General features: G+C 42.9%; 2 protein-coding genes across 3 annotated transcripts; one reads left to right on the top strand and one right to left on the bottom strand.

The window, feature by feature from the left end:
- Positions 1-651: 651 nt before the first annotated feature.
- On the top strand, positions 652-6,081 carry si:dkey-13a21.4 (uncharacterized protein LOC494576 homolog). 2 transcript variants are annotated; one of them, XM_018679990.2, is made up of 5 exons: positions 652-801; positions 2,771-2,897; positions 3,021-3,239; positions 4,310-4,435; positions 4,540-6,081. In XM_018679990.2, coding segments are annotated over exons 1-5 (561 nt in total). In that variant the 5' UTR covers positions 652-799; the 3' UTR covers positions 4,627-6,081. The 2 variants fall into 2 exon arrangements, with proteins under 2 accessions (XP_018535506.1, XP_018535505.1); XM_018679989.2 differs by lacking the exon at positions 652-801 and adding an exon at positions 2,290-2,447.
- On the bottom strand, positions 5,493-19,001 carry hcfc1a (host cell factor C1a). The gene is given in 30 exon segments (XM_018679986.2): positions 5,493-6,984; positions 7,093-7,156; positions 7,244-7,541; positions 7,699-7,815; positions 7,817-7,885; positions 7,971-8,105; positions 8,213-8,319; positions 8,409-8,684; positions 8,960-9,167; positions 9,285-9,419; positions 9,548-9,696; positions 9,996-10,821; positions 11,076-11,171; positions 11,173-11,297; positions 11,398-11,545; positions 11,662-11,798; positions 12,224-12,440; positions 12,554-12,658; positions 13,075-13,299; positions 13,383-13,565; positions 13,674-13,822; positions 13,952-14,194; positions 14,305-14,484; positions 14,576-14,682; positions 14,788-14,872; positions 15,158-15,366; positions 15,466-15,626; positions 16,747-16,895; positions 17,466-17,666; positions 18,830-19,001. Coding segments are annotated over 29 exon segments (5,139 nt in total). The 5' UTR covers positions 17,662-17,666; positions 18,830-19,001; the 3' UTR covers positions 5,493-6,944.
- Positions 19,002-20,470: the final 1,469 nt, after the last annotated feature.

Here is a 20,470-nt window from a genome sequence, read left to right as displayed (position 1 = left end):
CCTATCAAGATGAAAGAGGGAGGCCAGGAATTACAAGGCCCGTCGCTCACTGTCATACAGCAGCACAGATGTACGCGCAGACCTATACAGGACATTGCAGCATGTCTGTGGTCGTGCCATGTATCTCACATAGGCTTGCATACACACATGCATAAACAGACACACACTCACACACACAAGACGCCTGTTCTGTTCACAGTATCTCAACCGAGGCGGTTTGATCTTACACTGGAATGTCTTGTTGGACAGTTGGGAGGTGGCGTGGGCCTGTTGTAGCTGGGTGACGGATGGTGTTGTGTGTCACCAGTGGACTTTGGGGACAGCATTCTAATTCCCAAGAAACAGCCTTCTGGGTAGGCGGCAGTCTTATCTCTGCCATGCAGGACTGCAGCGACATACCCAGGAGAGCTCTCTCTCTCTCCCTCTCTCTCTCCCTCCCTCTCTCTCTCCCTCCCTCTCTCTCTCTCACACACACACACACACTGTCCTCTCCATTGTTCTTTAGCTTTACTCCTTTTCCTCAGTAGTAACTTACATTTGTGAGCAAAGAAGAACTAAGTGGTATCTCTGTGTGTGTGTGTATATGTGTATTTTTTTTTGGAACATTATGTTGATCTACACATGATGTTTCGTGTGGCAGCAGTGTGATATGACTGTGTGTCTCTGCAATGACTAATGAAGTCAATGGTTGAGTGGTCAAAGCTTGCTTCACTTACAGAGATATCACAGCTTTATATTTTGCTGATCTCAGTATTCTGCTGCACCTCTGACAGTCTCAGCTGGACACATTTACATAAGCATGTAAGCCTACATGAATCTAATCTTTTTTTTTCTTTTTTTTTTTAACTCTCATATTAGTTAGCTGGTCTTTAGTCCTGCTGCTTAGTTTTACTTGGTTTTGAACTTTTTCTTTTTTCTTGTTTTTTCTTTGTGTCAATGTCTTTGGTGGTGAGCTACAAGGAATTATTCTGACCCCTTTAGATCTATTTTATCCCTTCGTCTTATTTGTACTTAATTAAGTAGCTTTAGGCTGGAAAGAATGCCACTGTCTGGGAATATCACACACTGTATACTCTGTATTACCTGGTTTCAGCTTCTCAATGTAGCTGTGTATATGATTTTTACTTGGTGTGAAATATTCAAACCCAAGGCTCTGTTTTTCTAAGGCCGCACCATTCCATTAAATGGAAATGTTATAAATGTCTCTCATTTGTTATCCAGTTCTCCAAACTTCAGCCTGACATATTTGTTATCTTTGGAAGCTTTCTTATCTCCACTTGAATTTTAAATGAGGTTCTATGAGTTTGATCTAAGTTTGGCTGCACTGAATGAGTTGAGTGTCTGGCTCAGCCTGTCAGTGAGGTGTAGGATTTGTAAATGTGTTTTGGAATGTTTAAATTTTAGATATCAGCTTCACTGTGATATATGTGTAATTTTATACAGACAATTTAAAAGATGACTGAATACAAATAACTGAAGTGTGTTTGTTTACATGTAAAACATTTAAATATTTAAATATCACCGCACTGTAGATAACACCACCTGCCAGCTCCGGCACTAAGTAAATCCTGGAAGGAAGGTGAATCACCTGAGGCCTATACTGCCCTCTAGTGGTATATTTAAAGTATTATATTTAATTTCCAGTAAATCACATGTTAAATTTGTTTCTTATTTTGGATCTAAAATTACTAATTTACAGAAGTCAAAAGAAAAGAAAAGAAAAGAAAAGAAAAGAAAGAAAAGAAAAGAAAAGAAGTCTTTGGTCAAACTTTCATGCTTTTATTTAGTAGAATCTATCTATCTATCTATCTATCTATCTATCTATCTATCTATCTATCATTTCTCATCCTTTAATCTGAAATCAGCTGTCTCATTAGGTTTTGACAAAGACAGAAGACAGAGGTCAGTCATGTGCCAAACACACAAAGTTGCTGTCCTGTGATGCCTTCAGTAAGCCACGAAATGTTGTAGCTGCTATAAGTGCTTTTTAAATATCTCATCCTGTTTATATTCTGTTTAGTACTTTACACGTTTGGTATTTCACTGACTCCTTCTATTACTTCAAAACTTATGTATGTTTAAACTCGAGTAGCCAAAGAAAAATAGATTCCCCAGTATAGAGACAGACAGTATAGAGAAATGTTGTCTGGAAATGTATCTAAAATATAGTTGAAGGGTCGAATAGATAAAAAGCTGGTAAAAATGTTAAACTAATATACTTTTAGACTTTCCTTTGTCCTCGGTGGCCTTTAAACATCCTGGCTACAGCCCTGGTTAAACACACTTAGGCTCACTGCTACGGTGACACGTCAAATAACCGAAGGGTAACATTACGAGGAGCACCTGAAGGCAGCATCAACAGCTGTACCTCCGGTGGAATCGAACCTGAACATGAGCGAAGGAAAAGGTCCAGTTACCCTGAAAATAATCCTCATAGGAAACTCTGGGTAACGTTAATCAGCGTCTGTTTAAAAATGTTATTATTATTATTTTTATTTTATGTTTTTTGCTTTACTGCTCCACCGGCAGTTGTTTACTTTCACTTAGTGGGACTCCTTGATTTATGGTAACTCTGAGGTGTAAATACTAAAGGATATTCTCAAACAAAGGTGAAGGTTTAGCATTCAGTGGTGAGTTAGAGGAAGAAGTGTTAAGTGTCTGCTGAAGAGGAGACGGATTTTAGTGTGCTGCACCTTTACCTGCTGTGTGTGTTTGTGTGTGTATATGTGTGTGTGTGTGTGTGTGTGTGTGTGTGTGTGTGTTTACTCAGGGTGGGAAAATCCTCCTTCATGAACAGATACGTGAACCACCGCTTTACCAACATGTACCGAGCCACGATAGGGACCGACTTCCTCTGCAAGACAGTCAACATGGACGGGGACACAGTCAACCTGCAGGTACCTCCTCTACCCACCTGTGCAACACCAGTGAGACCACCACGTTCCTGTGTCATATTTTGGAGAGTTGCTTTGTTAACAACCCCCCCACCCCCCCACCCCTCATCTCTGTGTCTGTGTCAGATCTGGGACACAGCAGGTACAGAGAGGTTCCAGTCTCTGGGAACACCTCTGTACAGAGGAGCCCACTGCTGCATGCTGGTGTTCGATGTCACATCCAAGGACAGTTTCTCTGCCCTGGAGGTTTGGAGGAAGGAGTTTCTGGTCCAGGGAGAGCCCCAGGACCCGTCTGACTTCCCATTTATTGTTCTTGGCAACAAGACTGACCTGAGCAACAGGGAGGTCAGTCAAAGCAGCTGATAAAACTTTACTTAAAGTTTTACACTTGTCGGACCGATGAAACAATTATAGAAAACTGAACAATCAAATGAGTGAATAAAATGTGTGTGTGGTGTGTGTGTGTGTGTGTGCAGGTGGTGGTCATTACAGGTTAAAATGTAACTATAACCAAGGCAACATTAACAGCACTGGTGCTGACTGGTTCATAGTAACAGACAGTGTACGCTGTACGCTGTGCAGTCAAACACATGCGTAGATACACTTTAGCTATAATGATGGATGTACATTAGATATAATAGTACGAAATGTTTATGACTCAGGCTGTAGGATATTGCAAGTCAGATCAAGATGCTGTTGAAGTTTTGCAGTTTTTTTCTACGCTCATCCAAGTGATGTCTGACTCAGCACCTCAAGATATGAAGGCGTGAAGTTTACATGCAGTAGACTGGAGTTGAAACTATTAGTTTAATATTATTAGTCAACATAAAATTAATCAGTAACTATTCTGAGAATTGATTAATAATTTAAGTCATTTCTTAGAGCAAAAATTCTCATCATTCACTGGTTGCAGCTTCTCCAGTGTGAGGATCTAATGCTTTTCTGTGTCATATCATAGTGAACTGTATGACTTAAAGACATTACCTTGGAGTTTAATAACTTTTTATGACTATATTCTGACATTTTATAGACTAAAAGATGAATTGATTAATAACTGCTGCACTGTAGGGATGATCTGCCAAAGAGTCCTTGGCTGTTTTATGAGATTTACTACAAATTGACTGAAGTATGACACACTTTTCACTTTGAGCTTATGTGTTATTCTTGATCTTCCATTAGCAGTTAACACGTGAGTAAAAATCTACTGAGTGGAAAGTTAGAATGACTGATATTTGAACGTAAGCTTCTCAGTGCCAATGTTGGAAGTGATTACTGGAGCTCACTAATACGTATTGTTTACATCTTTATTGCAGAACTTGATTTGTGACTCGAGATTGTGTTCGATCCATTTATTTCACATTATGTGGTTTGTACTGTCATGTCAGTATTGTGAGAGCAGTATGGTCTTGTTGCAGGTGTCTGGGAAGAAGGCCCTGCAGTGGTGCGAAGAAATAGGAGCAGAGTACTTTGAAGGCAGCGCCAAAGAAGACCTAGACGTAGAAAAGCCGTTTGTGAGAGCGGCTCAGCGCGGCTTACAACAGGTGATTAAGTCGATTTTATGTTTGCATTTAAAAGAAAGACACCAATCTCTCTATGTTTAACATGTTTATTTTTTTGATGATAAAAGATACATTACTCCCTACAGTACAAAAAACACACATTGGAAAATACAGGACATTTCCAGATAACCTGCAAACAGCCGACAGAAACTCGCAACACCTGTGAGTGCTGAGCAGCACTCGTCCCAGTGTGGGAGGGAAAGTTCAGAGAGACCTCGGCACTGCTGATGATGACCTATCTAACGAGGGTGCAAAAATAGTGACCCAGCAAAGGTACTGTGGAAGGAAAGGACACAATTGTATACCACATGGAGAGAGGAACAAACTCATTAAATGTTTTTCTTTTTTTTTTTTTTGAGAACCTTCAGCTTATGGTCTAACTTAAGGCATCACTACTAAAATACACTGCTTTTGCATGCATGTCTAGTTTTGTTCAACAGACACACTGACACGCACAAAATTATGAATGCATATGAAGAGAAAGTTCGTTTTTCTAGAAAGAAATCGGGAGAAACCACATAACGGAAACCAAGGCGCGAGCCGGAGAAAAAGGCGGCAAGCGGACGCCATGGCTCTGATCTTCTTTCCTGGCCGTTACCATCACAACTGAATCCGCCCATAAAAAGTAGATATACACTCATGTCCAGTCAGAAACCTCCTACCTGTACAAGTTTGTATTGTAATGAACCTAGCAGTGATTCAGACTCCTACAGTGAATCAGCTTGACAGAAGCAAATTAGAACAATCAGGGAGACTATATATATTTATATATATATTTGTTTCTTTTATAAGTAAAGACACAAAAGGCAATCAAGAGATGACCAACATGTAAAAACAGTTTGTTACAGGTAATTATATAAAAGGCCAAGATGTTTTTTTTTTTGTTTGTTTTATTCTTGCTCTATGAACGAACTAATTTACAAGTGAGTACACTCCGGCTATGTAAGCTTTCTTCCCAAGACATCCCCCATTCAAAGACATACGGGTTTACACGTCACAGTTAGCTTGCACACCATCTGTAGTCTGAAATACAGAGCCGTGGAAGGAAAAAAATTAAAATTTATTAAATGGATTCACATACATCAATAGGATAGGGAAAATAGGTCTACTAATATAATTTGCCATTCTAAAAATTAAAGAAGAGGTGAGACACCACATTCATGAGCATAAAAAGCGTAGGACAACTGATTGGGATGTTAAGGGGAAAGGTATGAAAAGATCTGATGTTATTATACCCCGTGAAAATCCATGTTTGGCAAACAAAGCAACACAAGCATTGAGTAGTAAACAAAGTAATAACTCTCCTCTCCCTGGGTCCACTTCAAAGTTCCCTTCAGTCCTATAACCTCTGCGGTTCTACTTGGAACAAATACAAAAGTCTTTCTCTCTTTCATCACCATCCATTAACAACAGGAACATACGACCAAACTGAATGAATTGTTTTTAAAAATATAGTGGCAACCTCAACACAGCCACCCAATCTTCCCACGAACACAAACTATGGGGGATGAACAACAGTTAAAAAAAGTGATGTACTTTTAAAAATGCACACAACATACACATACACACAGGAGGAAAAAAAGCTTAAAAAATACAAAAATAAACTACACAAAAGATTTTCTCCGTCATTGCTTGCTAATTTTTTGGGAAGATTTTTGCAAGATTTTTTTTCTGTGTGTGCTGCAAGTCTCAGTCCTAGCAAAGTCTGTCATTCATTCTCTACAAATCTCTTCCTTTGTCGATCTTTATTTGTCCACTTCAAAGTGTCAGCCACCGGTCCTCATCTTGGGGTAAAAAGCGCACAGTGATGACATTACCAGGAGACTGGAGTCCAGTACAATGACTGTACAGACTTGGTTCTTGATGAAGCAAATTTTGTTTTGAGCAAAAAAAGAAAGGAAAAAAAAAATGATGTCCTCTTTTCGTTGAGGACAAGTGCTTTATTTGTTTCCATACCGATTTTTCCTCTCATCTAAACTAATGCCTCCACAGCCTTTTTCAACACTGTACATCATTTCATGTAGTCTCTCTCTACATCCCCCCCAGGATTCACAAAACAAAGACCAAAAAAAAAAAAAAAAAAAAAAAAGGTAACATTGCGCTCAGGCTGGCTCCCAGTTTGTGAAAGATGTAAATGCTTCTCTATACTGCTCAACTACTGAAACAAGCCAAAAATAGATGTTAAAGGATGGAAGGGGATGTGACTGAAAAAGATAATGTGCTTCTAAGTTTGTGTTGCTCTAAAAATAGTACGACCAACAGAACGAGGAGGAGGGAGGGTTTTATCTACAGAAACATCTCTCAGATTGACTTTCATCTCGGCTTCATACGGTTGTTCTGCCTCCACTGCTGTCGTGATCTGAGACTTGAGGGTGGAAGATGAGATTAGGATGAGGATGAGGAGGTGGAGGAGGGGTGAAGGTCAGTCTTCCTGATAAAAGGACAGCGAGTGGAAAAAGGACAAAAGACTGGGAGGGGTCTCTGGGCAACCTCACTGGTCCGTCCTTGCTTTCTTTGGACCAGTAGCCTTACTGTGAATCACACATAAAACCAGAATGAGTATTGTATGTTTTAGTCATCAGTGTCATGTTAATGTGGAGCCTGTGTGCACAGCATGAAAATCGGAAAGCAGTACTTACGTATCAGGAGAGGTGCCTGGTCTTTTGGGGGCCGGTTTTGCAGAGGCAGCATCTTTGCCTGATTCTACAAAGCAGAAAAATGGTTCAAATATCCGCTTATCCACTGATTAGATGCTCACGTTTGAGTAGCAGTTTATGGTGCTGTGCTCACCTTGCAACCATCGAACTTGGGTGGCAGGACCGTAGCCCTTCTCGTTGCGGGCGGCAATGCGGAAGATGATGGCTGGCTTGGTGGTATAGTCAATATGGGCGTTGGAGAGGCTGGACGACTGCACCAAGCACGAGGGGTTGGGTCCACAGTACACGCGCATGAAGGCTAGCTGGGCTGGGGTGGAGGCCTTGGCTTCGGCTGTCTGGTTGCTCTGGATGGCCAGGTACACAGAGTATTCGATGATCTTCCCTGACGTCACCGAGGGTGGCTCCCAGGTCAGGTGGGCACCGTCTGGGCTCTGCGGGGGAAAAAGTGGACGGATACTACTCAGTGCCTGAAAGCATGGCTCATGAGAACGGTTGGTGTTACAGTCAGTATGGTCTGGACACCTGTGTGTTGAATCCACAAGCAAGAAAGAAAACAATGAGCGAAACTGCCTCGCTGGTGCGTTTTACCTTGCTGATTTTGATGGCGCAAGGTGCCCCTGGGAAGCCTGGTAGGCAAGTCTTGAAAGCAGATATCTCTGAGAAAGCTCCACGACCACAGGCGTTGATTCCAGCTACACGGAACTTTATAAGCCGTTCCAGGCTGCAGCTCCATTTTCTTCATCTGGCTGTAGTCTGGCATGATGCCAGAGTCATCCTACCCAACAGAGAAATAAGCTATTAGGGATGCACCGAGCACACGGGCTCATCTAAGCATGAATGAAGCCTCCTGAGATACTTACATCTCCTTGAGAATCATCTGCTGGCACATAGAAATGGGTGACAACCATATTTGTCACTTTTACAATTCCAACATCAAACCACTGGTTCTCTTTCTTTACAACAGGCTTCACTGGGGTTGGCTGAGGGGCTTGCTTCTGTATAGAAAGAAAATAATGCACAGTTAATTAAAAAGGACTATTTTTCTCTCTCTATTTGAGCTGCCTGGACCAACCAAATGTTCAATAATACTACAATGCCTCACCTCTCCCTCAATGCCATTGGCGACTTCTGCTAGAGCAGCTGCTGCTTGCAGCTTGGCTGGACTTGCCACTGATACAGAGGGTGCAAAGGTGCTAGATGGCGCAAGTGCTATGGAATGAAAAGAGTAATACAAAAAAGGTCAGTCTATTGTACAAAACATCCAGAGTAACTAACAAAAAAAAAGCACAAAGTCTTACTCTCAGCAGTGGTACGTGGCAACAGAGATGCTACGGCACTGGTGACTGCGGCAGCCATCTCGTTGTGTCCGTTGCTCTCGACGGAGGGGTCGTTGAGGCTATCGGCGGGGGCGAGACCCTCGGTGGGCAAGCTTGTGTCCACGGTAGCCTGCTGGGCTGCAGCCTGAGCCTCCTGGAGCTGCTGCTGCTGTTGTACCAGTGCTGCAAGCTCCTGCTGGGTCAGCATGATGGGGATGTTGGTGGGTTGCTGGCTCTCTCCAGCGGAATCGCCTTCATCTGTAAACAGAGAAAACAGTTAGAAATTCCTTCATACGCACACAGCCAAGGCATTTTAAAGAGAAACAACAGAATCATTGTTGATGTTGCAGAGCTACAGACAACTTCTAGTTCTGCTGAGGATCTTCTGTGTGTTAGTTACAAAAATAAATAAATAAATACATAGCAGTCCCCGTCTTTTCTCCAATTAACTACAGCCAGATCTTGTTCCACGATGCCACCATTGAAAATTAAAACATAAAACAAGAACTCTACAAGATTATGGTTGAACTCACTCATTACAGCTTGCTGAGCTGCCTGGAGGACAGCCTGGATAGCGAGGGCCTGGGCTTCTTCAGTTGCTGCTGCCTGTGCAGCAGCCTCTGCTGCGGCAGTCACTGCCAGCTCCTCGTCCGACAGCCCCGTCACCATGAGCGTGGCTCCCTGGCCCTCAGACATCAGCTCTGAGGGCAGGTTCAATGCTGTCGCTGCTGCTGCTTCTCCCTGAAAGAACACATTTTAAGAAGGTTCATCAAGTGACTGCCAAAGTGCATCAGATAGTTTGGGATTTCATAATGTGGAGCCGACACTGGCTTTTGTGTGACATTATGCCGGATTTACTTCTGCCTGTGTCTCCATAGCGGTAGCTGCCTCCTCTGCAGGTGCAGCTTCTGCCGATGCTGCCTCATCAGTTTGCATTGGTTCCTCTGTGGAGCTGGCAGCAGTAGTCACACCCTCTGTGATTGATGAAATCGACTGGACAGAAACAAAGGAAAAAAAAAAAAAACCCATAAAGATTGTTAAAAAAAAAAAAATATTAAAATGACATGTTTAACTTACATTATGATAGCCAGTACATACGAATAAATATGTGCTATTCTTACCGGAACAGAGGGTCCAGGGGCTGGTGTAGACTGAGTGACAGTAGTGATGGCCCTGCCCTGGGTGGTGGTGGCCATGCCAGCTGCTGCAGTGGTAGAGGGCACTTCTGTGCTGCTGGTACCTTCAGTTCCCTCTTCTGTCTGCTGGGCTGCTGATAGGATACAACAACATTATTTAGGTTTGACTTCATTCCCATTAATTCCATTTCATTACCTGGAAGCAACACAGGCATCTGCCACATGGCAGGTCAGCACTTCTGGATGTCAAAGTGCTTTTGCTGTGTCTGAAGAGCGAGTGACAAGCTAAGATGACAGACATTGAAATGAAATCAAGACAGATAAAAAGCTAAAGGTTTTTCAATGCATAAATGTATGACTCAATCAATCACTACATGTTGTATAACCGGTTGTTATTAATAAAAAAAGCTGAGCTGACGTAGTTATAATATACCTGTGCCTTCGCCTGTCTCCATGCTGCAGGTGGCAGTGGTGGCTGTGTTGGTGGTCCCAGTCTCATGTGTTTCACATGGTGGATTGGAGCACACCCTCTGGACCAGGCCTGTTGCTGTGCTGGTCTGTTCCCCTCCCATGCTAGAGGTGGCTGTGGACGGGGTATTGGTGGTCCCTGTCTCGTGGGTTTCGCAGGGAGGGTTGGAGCACACCCTTTGCACAGTGCCTGACTGGCCTGCGTTCATATTAGAGGACGCCTGGGTGGCTGTGTTGGTGGTGCCCGTCACGTGGGTCTCGCAGGGTGGGTTGGAGCACACCTGCTGGACCCCTCCCATGTTAGAAGACGCTGTGGTAGCTGTGTTAGTTGTCCCGGTTTCGTGGGTCTCGCATGGCGGGTTGGAGCACACACGGAGCGCGGACATGTTCGAGGAAGCAGTTGTGGCTGTGTTGGTGGTGCCCGTTTCATGGGTCTCGCAGGGTGGGTTAGAACAGACCTGCCCTGCTCCAATTGTAGCAGAGGAGGTGGTGGCTGTGTTGGTGGTTCCCGTCTCGTGGGTCTCGCAGGGTGGGTTGGAGCAGACCTGTCCTGCTCCGATGGTGGCAGAGGAGGTGGTGGCTGTGTTGGTTGTTCCCGTCTCATGGGTTTCACAGGGTGGGTTGGAGCAGACCAAGGTGACGGTCCCAGAACCCTCTCCAGCTGCTCCAGCCTCAGTGGAACTGGGCTGCTCAGAGGTCGGTGACGCCAGGATGGACACGGGTAGATCCTGCACTGGTTGAGCTTCTACTCCACTGGGAGTTGTGATCAGAGTCACCTGGGTGGGCTGGTTCTGAGGAAAGGAGAGCAATTTAGATTAATCATCATTTGAGTCATACAGCATGTTTCAATATATAATTTATTCTGTGAGAAGCTCTGCTTTCTTTAGTTACAGGATTAAGTGTCAATGCCATGAACTTAAAGTCTTTACTTAAGTCGTAATGTACTAATTAAAAGCTTATGGGGCACACTGCTGCCATCATTTAACATCCAAATGATTGAAATTCTAAATACTTGCATGAAGGGCAATAAGCTGCTTGGTCTTACCTGCACTGTGATGGTAGAAGAGGGCAGTGTGGAGGCAGAAGTCAGGCTAGTCTGAGCAGCTGACACAGTTATGGCAGCTGGGCTGATGACCTGGCTCGGACAGGGTAGCAATGGTTCCCAGTGTGGTAATGGGGGTGACCAGAGAGGCGTTGGAGCTGTCCACTGTGCCTCCTGCCAGGCTAGTAGAGACTGTACCAGTGACTGTTCCAAGAGTGGTGACACCTAGAGGGAAGATAAGTGGCATTAATTGATGAAAAGATCCATGTTATATTGTTCAAAAATCTGTGATAATGACATATTTATGTCACCAGGTTATTCTTACCAGTAGTCCCCTTGACAACCAGAGTGGTGACAGTGGGCTTAACAGCAGACACCGTCACTGGCGTAACAAGTCGAACACCACCCACTGTGCTCATGGGCACAGTGCGCAAAATAGTTCCTGGTTGTCCAGGAGCACCCTTCAAAACCACCTAAAGAAACACAACTCAGGATTAGTTTCCCCAGGTGCTACATAAATGGGCAAAACAAGTCCTCTGACAAAAAGATGACATTTACAAAGCCTAGTGTGCACATGGAATCAGCTTACCTGTGTCAATCCTTGCTGGCCAGCTGCAGTAGCAAGTTTGGGCACTGCAGTGATGATTTTACCAGGAGTTCCAGTGGTCATCACCTTTGTAGTAAGGATTGTGATAGGTGTTTTCATGCCTGCACTGCTCGTCACACCTGCAAAAAGCAAAAGCATAAATGTCTGAAATCAGTTTTCACCTGATTATCTCAACTACAGACACACTACCTTTGACCTCGGTTAATGTGCACCTGTAAATAATTCTTAGCATTCATCTTCGTCCATGCTAACTGCCAAAATGTTCAGTCATATCAGTAGTCACGGCCACTGTAGGAAATGATTTTAAAAACAAATCAAATGTAAGAATGATCACCACTCCTTCTGTTGTGTCATGCTATCAGCTATCCTGGACCATCAACTTGGTAACAAGCACAGAAAATCATGTGATATTCATCTGGTCTGGGTTTTGTTCCTACCCCAAAAATTCTATAAACATCATTTAATGCCTGTGCTGATCTCGATTATAACTTGAAGGCTGTTGAGGTATTCAGTTGTGACACTGTAAACTTGAGTAAGTTTAGACCTGTGGCTCCAGGCTGGGTCATGATGGCCGACATGGGGATGGTCTTAATGATGGTGGTGCCCTGCTTAGTGGTGGTAGGAGAGACACCGCTGATGTTGAGGATAGTGGGCTTGTTTCCTGTGCCTCCTGCCTGGGAAGTGGTGATGATGGTTGTGGGCTTGCCATCTGCAGAGGTCACCAGCTTCAGGATGGTGCCGGCGGGGAGGGGACCCTTTGTCTGGGGAGAGAGGCGCATGTTACACAAACTATTTGGAGAAAGACATCTGGTGCCTGTCTCAGGAGTTTTAAGCTACCTCCTGTTTTTTTCCTGCACTCATGCAGATAGCTGACCTGTATGATCTGTGTGAGAGGGTTAGTGGAAGCCTGGCCTGTGACAGCTGATGTCTGCACTGGCTTGGTTTGTACCACAGACATCATCTTGCCAAGGTTGGAGATCTGCCGACATAGGAGAGAGACTCAAGTTCATGAGTCACCAGAAAACATCGGACAGCACAGGGAGTTCAGTGGGAAGGTGGACCACTAAACTGGTGGCTCTAAGAATCATTCCAGCTCTAACTGATCGACAGTCATGCAGATCACTAACATCATGCTCCCTGTTTCTCAGTAGAGTTCTCCAACAGTCACTGTAGGCCAACCTTTACTCCCTCCCCCACTGGTTCAAACTCAGTGCATGAGGTCACTGTCTTGTGACGAGACATGAAAAACAATACACACACACACTGAGTGTGAAAAAGCAATTTACAGAACCCATGATTTAAAGCATGCGTGTGAAAGCACCAAAGGGTGCTCTTGGAGTGGTGTTTCAGTATTACATTGTGCTAGAGATTTTCCAGAGAGTCCTGTTTTCTTACCAGAGTGCCACTGCTGCCCATGGTGAGGGGACTCTTGACTAGGGTGATGGTCTTGGTGACTCCTCCCACCACAGTGGTTACCACCTGGGCCTGCTGGGCCACCGTGACAGCACCAGACTTGTGCACAGTGATGATGGGTCTGGCGGTGGTGGTGGGAGAGGAGGCAGTTGCTGTGCCCACCTGAGCTGCAGCAGTCTTCAGCATCCGGGTGGCTGGGTTACTGACCTACAAACATCACATTAATTGAACAACTGACCTGTGACCGTGCACACAATGTTAGAAATAAATATATTCAGCGAGCTCTGTACCATGACTGGAGAAGCCACCTTCACTGTGGTTGTGCCAGGGGAAACGGCTACTGTTTTGAGAATGGTGGCACCTGCAGGAACATTGAGGACAGTGCCAGCAGAGGAGGGCGGGATCTTCTGTGTTGCTGCAGCTGCTGCAGCTAAAGCTGCCATGCCACTCATCTGAGGGCTACTGCCAATTGGCTGGAAAAAAAGTAAAAGTAAACAATTGTTTGACATATTTGCTCATTCAATGATATACTTCACACCAAGTTTTACATGTGATAAGATTCTGTGCAAAATTACTCGTACCGATCCTTGGGTGGTTTGTGCAGGCACTACCATTCGAACACCTGGAGGAAGGGAGGTCACAGTGACAGGGGATTTCCCCGGCTGACTGGGGCGAACTGTGACAACAGATGTGCCTGTGGCAGACTGTTGAGCTGCAACCTTCAAAACAGCTGTAAAATAAGGGAACCAATTATTACTTTATGTGCAGAGTATTTGCAGTTGTTAGGTTCCTTGATGTAACGACAATAATGGAGAGACAAGAACTGGAAATGAGGAATACTTGGTCACTAGTGTGATACCTGTCTGTGGCAGGCTCTGAGCAGAGGGTGCTGCTGCAGCTGGTGCGGGGCTCTTTGGAGAGTTCACAGGCTGCGAGGGGGTTGCACTCATGGCTGGCGAAGCTGCAGCTGGAGTTGCAGGGATGTCATACTTCTGTAGCTGCAGTAAGTAGGTGTCAGCAGTGGAGACTGCACCCCAGCTCACCTCCAGAGAGTTTGTGTTGGCACGGACTAACTGCACCCTGGCAGGGGCATGTGGTCGCTCTGAAGAGGTAAAGGATGAGAAATTTAACGACGACGACAATCTTTGACAACATGAGTCAGAAGTTGAAGTCACTCTTAATGACAAACCAATTGTGTTACAGCACACCTACCTGTTTCCAGATACCAGAGATCTTTACAGCAGACCTGGTTGTTCCAAGCTTTACGATAACCATCTCGGCCACTCCAGACATAAAGTCTGGAATTGATGGCCACGGCACAGTGGCCAGCGCGGGCCCTGGGGATGTTGTCTTCAAGAGTATCCATCAACACAGTCTCCCAGCACATGGTGTCTATATATAAACATGATACAAAATTAAGAGCAGTGAATAAATATTATTATCAAAGAGAAATCAAGCCTAACGAAAATGGAGGTAAACATACCAAGATTTAGGCAGGCAAGAGTGTTTGTGCACTTCCACTCCTTCTCATGTGTGGCCACTTTGACATCATCCATTACCAGTGGAACCCATCCTCCAAAAACATACATCCTGCAAGTGAAAAAAATGATATCAAAGTGAGATGCTGTTCCAAGTTCAAACAAGATTACAAGCAGCATTCAATGTGTTACTGGCAAGGTGAAGCAGTTGTCTCACTTGTTTGTGATGGTGGTGGCAGAGTGAAGACTTCTGGGAAGAGGCGCTGTTCCGCTTACTGATGGTTTGTTCCACGTCAGGGTATCTGTAGACAGTGACAAGCAGTAGGATGTTACACAAAAGCACCCTTTTATTCGGACACACAACCAGATAAATTGTAGCATTACAGTTAAGGCAAACCCACACACATTTTTTGTCAAACATGAACTTTTTATCCCCTCTTGAAAGTGTTCAACTCAAAGAGTAATGATGTTCAATCCCATTTGGTCAGACTAGGTGTAAATGAAATGACAGTCATCTCTATGGCCTGTCAGCAGAGCATTTGTAAGTTTAGCACCGTTATGTATCCGCTCACACAATAGAGACCTACCAATATCAAGTGTCCACAGATCTCCAAGACGACAACCGCTCATCCCTCCATAGATTATCAGGCGAGATTTCCTGCTCGTTTTTTCTGTGTAGACCACAGCAGTGTGGCTCTCCCGTGGAGGAGGCAGAACTCCGTATGTGATTGGTATATCCCATCCAACCACACTGGAACCAGCACGAAGCTCGAGTGTGTACAGATCATTCAGGTATCTGAGAATGAAAAACACAATCACACTCGTGTTGTTGCAGAATCTCAAGCAGTCATGCATCAGAGGGCCCTTTTGACTCCTGCTGGGAAAACATCTGTACCTGGGAATGTTGTTTTTTGGGTCCTCGCTGTCATTGGCTAATCCACCAAACAGGTAGCATTTGTTGCCAACCAGGGAAAAACTGTGGCCAAGACGAGGACAAGGAGGGGGCCCATTCTTCGGATTTTTTGCTTTCAATTTTTTCCATTCCCATCTGCTGGCCTGTAGCAGAAACAATGGGCAAAACAACATATCAGTGAATTACATCATAGCTGAAGCTGTAATTAACAAGTTACAATTTTATCTTATTCTCTAAAGGGAATGTATAAAGATACAATTTTGTATCAAAAAAGGGTAAATCTGTAATTTTAACTTCCTTCACAACACACAGTTTTGGCAATTAGGTGAATAAAGGCATGTTTTGTTAAAATGCATAGCGCACTTATCAGGATTTGTTAAATAAACCTGGTTAAACATAATTAAGGGACAGAGTTACTTGTGTTGAGTAACATTATGTTCTGTCAATAACTTCATTGTGTTGTTAAGACACTTTCTTTCTCTTCAAATGTTAAAATAGCTGCTGAGTATTTACTGCTTAGTCAGTTGGTGTTTTTACTTCAGGAACCCTCTAAATTCCGATAAAAGGAGTCTTTCGAGCCACTCAAGAAAGAATCATACGCATTTAAAAAATCAATTATTTTTCTCACCCAATAGTTATACAATTAATGGACTGTAGTGAGGGATGACGAAAGCATTTTGACTTCATCAGCCATTTAATTTAATTCTCTGAAGTGCACACTCAGAATGAAGACTCAATGCAAACGCAACACATCCCTCACTCTGCATTTGAAAAATCAGGATTCATGGTTTCATTCAACTGTGTTCATTGACTTACTGTCTACAGCTGGACCATACTGAGCATATTCACATTAAAACATACAGTATGGTAACGTACGAGTTCCAACTATAACTTTGTCATGGTCATGGGCTCTTTCTTAGTCCTATATCAGCAATATCTGATGTAGACATGACAAGCTGAAATGTGTGCATGCGAGCATGTACAGATAACGTTCAGTCTGCTTTGACCCTGCAGTATAAACACGACTCCCTGCATACATGCTATGTTTGTGTTATAAACATCTTGTTTTGTGCTTGCATAAACCATAATAACAGTTACTAAAAAACAAACAAACAAACAAAAAAACTAGCCAACATGGAAAATAAAAATTCAGGTATGATATGAATTATATTCAAATAAGATGTTTTTTAATTTATAAAAGCTTCATTATCTTGATGTGCAAAATATAAAAATTGGGAGTTATTTCTTCTACAGACAGATTACCTGTAGTTCATAGAGATCGTTGCTGTACTTTCCATATTCCACCATTCCACCAAACACCAGCAATCTTGTGCCATCACAAACAAAACCATATGCAGCACAACCAGGGGGGATATCACCACGGACCGCTGGGATAAACCACTGGTTTGTTGCTAGACATTAAAACACAATAAAGTTAAGTTATTAGTAGAGGTGTGCCTATGTAATCTTTTTGTAATTCATGGAGGAAGTCTACATTAAGATCTAAACAAAGCATGAATTCTTAACTAGTATAACCTATAAATACCCATCTTATTAACATCACAATATAAAACAAAATCTGAATTTAAGGATGGAAATACATAAACCAGATTGCTGAATTTGTCTGTCCTTATTGGTTTATGTGCAGGAAATTGGGGCAGAGAATATGCTTAAACCAACCAGCATCATCCATTTTATTTTAGCCCGCCTTTTTTAACATGCATTAGATGCATTTCTCCAGCAGAGGGGGCCAAATTTAATCAGACACGGATCCGCTTGGCCTACTGAGGCCTATACGCTACTTAGTTCTGCACATCACGAATCAATCTTTAAAAATGAAAATGAGCAGTTTATGGGCGAGGACTCGATTTAAAAAAATTATGTATGTGGCATCTTATCAAACATTTGCGAATTTGTAAAATAAAAAATATGCTATCTGGGGAAAAAAATAGTTCAAGTTATACATGCAAAGTTAATCTTACCGGTGTTGTATACATGTAATTCATCCACAATCCCTTCGTTCCCACCACCGAAAACAACCATGAGTTCCTTTATAGCCACAGCTCTGTGTCCATGTCTGGGCCGGGGAACAGGACCGGACCATCCGAGGACCCGTTTCCACCGCGGCTGCAGAACCGTCGCCGTGGTCCCAGACACCGCGGAGCCAGGGGCAGACATGACTTCTGTCAGAGAGAATAATAAAGGAGCATTGGTCTTAACTGCTGAAGTAACCGTTATGTTCCTCCATCAAGGACCATGGAAACAGAACAGCCGCATCTGGCCGAACACTGTAGCCAACTTCTGAAACAGTTTGTGCGGCCACAGCGGCAGAGGAGCTAGCGGTTAGCTTTAGTTAATGAATACGTTCAGTCAAAAAAATATGATCGAAGTAAGAGCTTTCGAGCAAGTGATGATGTATAATCCCCGATCTTGGTTTGGCGCTGCACTTGTGCTAAGAAACACATTCGATCTTCCCCAAAACTCAAGTTTTGTCTTAGTTGTTTCTGACCATTGAATTCAGTCCATGGAAGCAGCCATCTTGCAGCCAAACAAACCCCCGCTAACGCTGCTGCCAGTCTGAAAAATGGCGGAAGCGAATGAAAAAGAAAAATACACGACAGCTAGCCGACCACACCGGCAAAAAAGTACGCTACAATGAAAACAAATTCAGCAGTTTAGTAGCGGACAAATGAAGCAAAACAATGCACTGTTGCAACACAGACTTAATCCACAGTTAAATCCGTTAGCAAGAGTCGGCTATTTTCATGCTTCTGTGGGAGTCGCCATATTGTAGCTAGCAAGCTTAGCATTCTTTGCATCCCATTTAACGCAGTTATTAACATTGGAAAACAGTTCAACCGCACTCTGATGGTTCTAGGTATTGTGAAAACCATGCGTCCGAACGCCCATCGAACAATTTACTGAAATCTACACAAGATTAAGTAAATCACTGCATTCAAAGGAATTCTAATGTTAGCCTACCCCGTTAGCACTAGCGGCTAGTTGCTCAACCTAATTTGCCCAAGCTAACTGCGTTAGCTGTGCGGCTGGCATCTGTCAAAGCGTCGCCAAATTTTACAATTAAATGCAATGCAATTCTACGTTCCTTTGACGTGCATAATTTACCTGATACAAATGTAGTTGCAACAACACTCTTAAGACGAAGCTAAACGTGGTAAAACTGCATAAACAGAGTGTTATTATGTTTCATGCCGTCTCTGGAAGCAGCCATCTTTTCGACAATCGGCCTACTTCTACAGCTCCCACAAGAAAAATGGCCGGGCGGTTTGCCACAACAAAACATAACAAACCGAAAAAGGCGCACATATTTTTAAATTTCACTTACTTATTTCGATGCAGTAATTGCAAAAACGCGGGTATGTGGTCTTATCTTGCGATAATAATCCAAATTCATTCGATTTGTGAAGAAGTATTTCCTCTCATGCCTGCCTGGAAGCTGCCATCTTCTTGACAACCAGAGGCGGAGGAAAATGGAAGAGAGTTGGCGTCACCCAAAGTAAACATGGCGACAGAGACCCGCTCACTAACCATTTCACGCAGAAACGCATCTACAGTTTTTAATATTTGCCATTGTGAATCGGCGTAGGATGCTCTATGCAGTAAGGTGCTACAGTGAACGGTTGGAATCTATATAAAGTAAAGATATCGCGACTTTCGTTAAATTACAAGAAGTTGTGTTATAGTACTGGGCTTATTGTCCCTTACTAAAGATGGCGACATCCGTGCTGGAGCCCCTTTTATTTTAATATTGCAAGTGATGGTGATTTTATTTCGCTCTAAACCCACTTCAACATGTCTATACATGCACAACAATATTGTATAAGCACTAATTTACAGATTCTGCGCTTAGAAATATTAAAGTTGCCACGCCCACACCCACTATTGCGCCCTCCACTGATAACAGTACTGCATTACTAGATAACACCATTAACATCAGTAACACAGTAGCCTCCTCATTTTTAAAAAATCGAATGTTCAGCCGCACCTCTCTACTGTAGTCCTACTGAAAATATAAGAAAATGTTCTATCAGCTTAAGTTCTGGAACTTCTACAGCAGGGCTGTGCAGGAACATGCATTGTTACCCAAACTGAAATGGCAGTGTGATATTCCCCATCCATGTTAAAGCAAGCTTTCTGAGTACAGAAGGCACAAGCTCATTTAGCAACAAGGAAATTTACTGCAATATGGATGATGTCCTTACAAATTTACACATAAGTTGGAGCAGAACACCCCCCCCCAACACACACACACTACATTTCAACAAGCCTGTTTTGTTTGTTTGTTTTTCAGATTGCTGGTAAAACCTGGGCAAAAAATGCCACACACAGAGTCTACTTTTATTCCAGTGATCCTGTTCATTTGAATCAAAATTCCAAAATATTAAGTACCATTGCACAAAGCACTCAATACTGACACAAAAAACATTTGTAAAATATCTTCAAGTCTCGCAGCCTCTGATGCTTATATATTGTATTATATCACCTAATAGTACCACCATACTGCTCTTACTGAATTGTTCTCTTGGATTAGGGCTATAGGGTGTATCCTATTTTGCAATTGGATTGATGAATTTTATTTTAAAGCTTTGCGAATGCTTTAGAGTTTTGAGTGAGGGTGGATATTTGTTTAATCACCATCTCATGTAATGATATATTGACATTTGGCTGTGTTATTCAAAATAACTGAACCTGAACTCTGACCTTCCTCTAAAGGACAAAAATATTTCTTAAATTTCTTAAATTAAAGATTACATAATAATAATTATTTGTTTATTCAATTACAGATATGACCCTTATATTTATAGTGAATAAAATGAACAGGTGTTCAGTAAACACTACACTGTGGTTCATTCAAATGTTTACTTTTGTTTGGAAAACAAAGTTCCTTGTTCTTTGCTGCAATACATTATTTGTACTTTAGATGGCAGACTTGTGTTGTTTTTGTTTTGTATATAGTCTGCAACTT

Source organism: Lates calcarifer, linkage group LG12 (genome assembly GCF_001640805.2).
Source record: "Lates calcarifer isolate ASB-BC8 linkage group LG12, TLL_Latcal_v3, whole genome shotgun sequence".
Classification (NCBI taxonomy): Eukaryota; Metazoa; Chordata; class Actinopteri; family Centropomidae; genus Lates; species Lates calcarifer.
Note: the sequence above shows the minus strand (reverse complement) of the source record. Positions and strands in the feature narration are given on the sequence as shown.